Source organism: Chaetodon trifascialis, chromosome 19 (genome assembly GCF_039877785.1).
Source record: "Chaetodon trifascialis isolate fChaTrf1 chromosome 19, fChaTrf1.hap1, whole genome shotgun sequence".
Lineage (NCBI taxonomy): Eukaryota > Metazoa > Chordata > Actinopteri > Chaetodontiformes > Chaetodontidae > Chaetodon > Chaetodon trifascialis.
This window is the reverse complement of record NC_092074.1, coordinates 3,914,158-3,918,580: the sequence shown is the minus strand read 5'-3', so window position 1 is coordinate 3,918,580 and position 4,423 is coordinate 3,914,158. Positions and strand designations below refer to the sequence as shown.

Here is a 4,423-nt window from a genome sequence, read left to right as displayed (position 1 = left end):
CTGACCTGATCCAAAACTCGAGTAACAAAATGTCTTTTTAAAATGTACGCAGACGTTCACATTTTGTCTCGAAAAGTTTACATGACAATACTACCAGAAAGACTGCACAAGGACAAACATATCCAACACAAATAACAAAAAATAACATGCATTAACTTGATGTATTGGAATTTTTGAGACCCCTAAATCCTAAAAAAAAAAAAAGGTTTAAATGTTGATTATTAGCTTGTAGCATATGCAATCCATACCTTGTGTGCGAAAGTTAGTCTTTGATATATAGCTTAAGCTTAAGCTTAACTAGTAAGTGGACCTTTAGCTAAATATGATTAGCATACATTAAGCATGCAATAAAAGGAAAAAATAAAACATTTGTATGTTTTTAAAACTTTCCTATTTATTCATTTTGATTGGCTAATGAAATTTCCCTTTTAAAAGCAAAAAAACCCAAAACAAAACAAAAATTCTTGGTTTAGTAAGACGTCATTCCGGTGATTTAATTAAATAGTGCCAATTTTTTAAAATCATTATTCCTACACACCGTAAACGCAGCGCTACAATCTATTGTTCACTCCCTTTCCCAAACCCCGCCCACGCTCTGAGCGGAGGCTGTGATTGGTTAAATGTGAGTGCGGTGCCGTCATCGCTCGGAGCGCCCATTCATCTCCTCACTTGGGCGTTGGACTCCGCATCTTATTAGCAACAAGGGAAATTTCTCCATTTTGCAGCCTGTCTACAGCGACACGGCCACCAATCTGGGATTTTATTACTTCTCCTTACCTGCCAGCTTTTTCCTCCTATTTAGAAAAATCCTCCTCATTCTAACTGGACTTTGCTTCACATTTTCCCTGTGAACTTTTCTCTGTGCAGAGAGAGGGAGACAGAAGCGAAGAGCTTTGAGTTTCAACAAAGAGGCTTGTGGGTCTTTGTTCGTTTTTTGGATCGGTTGAGTTTCTTTGTTGGAGCGAAAAGCATGGGAGCGCAATTGTCCAAGACAGCTGCAAAGGCTGAAACCGCGGCAGAAAAGCCCGGAGAGGCTGCTGCTTCACCCACCAAGACCAATGGACAGGTAAATGATATTTTAACATCCAGCTCTTCACATCCATCAGGGGAGAATCTGGTCGTTCTGGAGGGGCTGCGCTCTGAGGGCGCAATCCGTGCGTAATTGTGGATAGATTGAATGGAGATCCGCTGTGGGAGTTAAAACTAAATGGAAAGACTTGTTTTTAATTGTGAATTGATCATAGTTTGTGAGCAACAGTTGATCATTTGAGATTTCAGTTTTTTCACGGAAAACGGGGCGCTTTATTGAGCGGATATGTAAAGACAATTTGACAAAATAAGGTGTTATTTGTGAGGAGGAAGCCGATTTGTTTGGATATTTTATTGACAATATCACTTTGAATTGTAGGATTTGAATGAAGCCATGTGTTGAATGGCTGATTGGAAAATGTACTCCTACAATAATTCCAGGACAATAATGAACCGCTTTGGCTTTGAATGAAGTCGCCTCTAAGCACAATTAAGAATTTGCTGAATAAGACAAGATGCACGACGCCAACAAAGGCTGTGTGCGCTCGGAGCACCACTCCTTTTGTTACAGATGCTCGAGTAGAAAGTGGAGATGGCAGTCTGCTATCACACAGGAGGGGAGGCAGCGGCTCGGAGCCAGCGGTGCGCCCCGGAGACACACACAGAGAGGGAGGCGTGCTCGCTCCTCTTTAGTTTGGATTTTGGAAATAGTCTGTGGAATTCAGAACCCCGTTTACATTTTGTGCATTTTTAGAAAATGTGTCTGAACTGTGCTCTCCGTGATGTGCTGCTGCTAATGAGCATCTGCTGTTTTAATGAGCAGCTGCTTTGCTTTGGCGCTCCGCTGCTGGAGCGACCAGGCACCGACCCCTTGCGATCCAGTTGAGGCACTGCGCTCAGTCTCGCTCAGGATATGAATGAAATCCTGGGCGAAAGCACCAGGAAACATGTTGCTTTTTTTTTTTTTAAAGTCTACAGCATGACTGTTATTTTGTATTTGATCAGTTCCATGCAAAGTCTCTGAAGGGTTTAAGGTAGAAACCGGGTCTGGGCTGAAGTGAGAGTCTGCTTTTGTCAGTGCTGATTTGATGGTGTCTGCTGCCCCTGGTGTCCATCAGTGGCACTGTCCGGCTTGTGTCTTGAAATCATGCCAGCTCTTTACATGGCATTAACAGCCTGTGTATCTCTTTTTAGGAAAACGGCCATGTTAAAGTGAACGGGGATGCCTCTCCTGCAGAGGACGTGCAGGCCAACGGCAGCGCCACGGCCGAGGAGAGCCCCAAGGAGGAGGCTGAGAAGGCTGAGGCTGCCCCTGCTGAGAATGAGGCTGCAGATGAGGAGAAGGTAGAGGCAGCATCTCCAGCTCCTGCTGAGGGAGAGGTGGCGAAGGCAGAGGATGGCGCCACACCTTCCACCAGCAACGAAACCCCAAAGAAGAAGAAGAAGCGGTTCTCCTTTAAGAAGTCGTTCAAGCTCAGCGGCTTTTCCTTCAAGAAGACCAAAAAGGAGACAGGAGAGGGAGCCGAGAGCGAGGAGGCAGCTGCAGCAGCATCCACAGAGGAGGCCAAGGCCGAGGGCACAGAGGAGGCAGCGGCCGCTAGTGAGGAGGCCAAGCCAGCCGAGGGGGAGGCCGCACCTGCCGCAGAGAAGGCCAAGGAGGAGGTAGAGGCCAAGCCAGAGGCAGCAGAAGCAGCGCCAGCAGCACCAGCAGAGAAACCCGCTGAGGAGGCCAAGGAGGCCGCGCCCGCAGAGGAGCCAAAGGCAGAGGAGAAGCCGGCCGAGGAGGCGCCCAAAACAGAGGAGGCCGCCCCGGCCTCACAGGAAGCAGCGTCAGCGGAGGCTCCGGCCGCAGCTGCAGAGGCTGCCGAATAAGTTCAGAGAGAGGAAGAAATTTGAAAAAAGGAGAAAAAAGATAATCAAAAAACACTTCCCTGTTTGTATGCTGGAGTGACGCCAGGTCCTGGCTTTGAGGAACTTGTCTACAACCAGGGATATTTTAAAGCTTTCCTTTATTTTTTATTTTTGGTTTCCATTCCCCCTTACACAAAACCCATCTCGGTCCATTGTTACTTCCATTCCAACGGGCTGGGGAGGTGGGTGGCTTCAACATGTACGACAGATTAAATACATCCACACTCTGCCAATATATTTTTTCATCAGTATTAAGGGTTTTTTTCTTTTGAATTTTTATACAAAATGTAAACAAAATGGTATGGACATGCCCATGGTATGAAGGAGCTGGGGTCGAGCTGTAAATGAAGGGGGGGAGGTGAGTACAGGGAGGGCCGGGGGAGGGAAGGAAGGGGCCTGGGAAATGTGCCACAGACTATTATGAAAAGATTAGTCTAAAAAAACTATGAGACCAACATCTATATACACCATACGGTTTACAACACTAAGTCCTTTTTAAAATACGACGACAAGACATCCCAGAGTTAGGTTTTTAGCAAGACATATAAACTCATAGGAGCTTTTCACTTCTCATTAGCTGTACCAGTCAGTGATTCAGTAGAAATACAAGTTGTATAGGCTTTATTGTTTATTGTTGGTTTTATGACCTTGATAAAAATGTAAGTATGTATAGGCGGGGTGTTTTTAACTGTGATTATTGTACAAAATGAAATCTTGATCTCAAGAAGCACATGAAGTTTGCAGCTCTTTTTCCACCCGCTCATTTTTGTAAGATAACAACACACAAAAAGTCATCCCGAAAGACCTTCTTAAGCAATTTTGAACTCAAAAACCAAGCTGTGATAAGTGGAATGGTTAACTGTTTATATACTGTGGTATGTTTTTTGATTACAGCAGGCAATGCTTTTTCAGTGGTCTTTGACAAAATTTAAGGAATCTATCAGATGCAAATGTTTGTGTAGCATCTTGTCTCTCTCTCTTCTTTCCCTTTTGTAAATACTGGAGAAGCTTTGACCAGTTTGACTTAGAGATGGAATGTAACTTTGCTTACAAAAAAATTGCTATTAAACTCCTCTGCTTAAGGTGTTCTAATTTTCTGTGAGCACACTAAAAGCAAAAATAAATGTGAATAAAATTTGAGCTGCATCTGTCGTTATTTGTGTGTAGAGTGTCATTTGGACTGATCCGTGGACGTCCCACGTGGTCTGTTTGAACTGGAGCAACTCTGTGCCTTCACGACAAAACTCGGGGTGTAACATTGATCGTGAAATGGGATACTGAACAGAAAAGAGGCTGGATAAAAGCTCACTATGTGGCAAAAAGTACGTGGACATCTGAGAATTACACCAATCTGTGCCTGGCTGCTGGCTGCAGAGATTTACTCCCAATGCCAATTCTAGGTAATCCAAAGGTGTTAGAGGTCAGTCAAGTTCTTGCAACCCAGACTGAGAAAACCATTTCTTTCTGGACCTGACTTCATACT

General features: G+C 44.5%; 1 protein-coding gene across 1 annotated transcript; it reads left to right on the top strand.

The window, feature by feature from the left end:
• Positions 1 to 654: 654 nt before the first annotated feature.
• On the top strand, positions 655 to 4,080 carry marcksa (myristoylated alanine-rich protein kinase C substrate a). The gene is made up of 2 exons (XM_070987482.1): positions 655 to 1,066; positions 2,224 to 4,080. Exons 1-2 carry the CDS (start codon positions 971 to 973, stop codon positions 2,899 to 2,901), a joined length of 774 nt encoding a protein of 257 aa, XP_070843583.1. The 5' UTR covers positions 655 to 970; the 3' UTR covers positions 2,902 to 4,080.
• The last annotated feature ends 343 nt before the right edge of the window (positions 4,081 to 4,423 follow it).

Coding starts and splice junctions, on each gene's coding strand:
- marcksa (XM_070987482.1), top strand. CDS start 971: ATGGGAGCGCAATTGTCCAAGACAGCTGCAAAGGCTGAAACCGCGGCA. Junction 1,067..2,223: donor CCACCAAGACCAATGGACAG/GTAAATGATATT, acceptor ATCTCTTTTTAG/GAAAACGGCCATGTTAAAGT.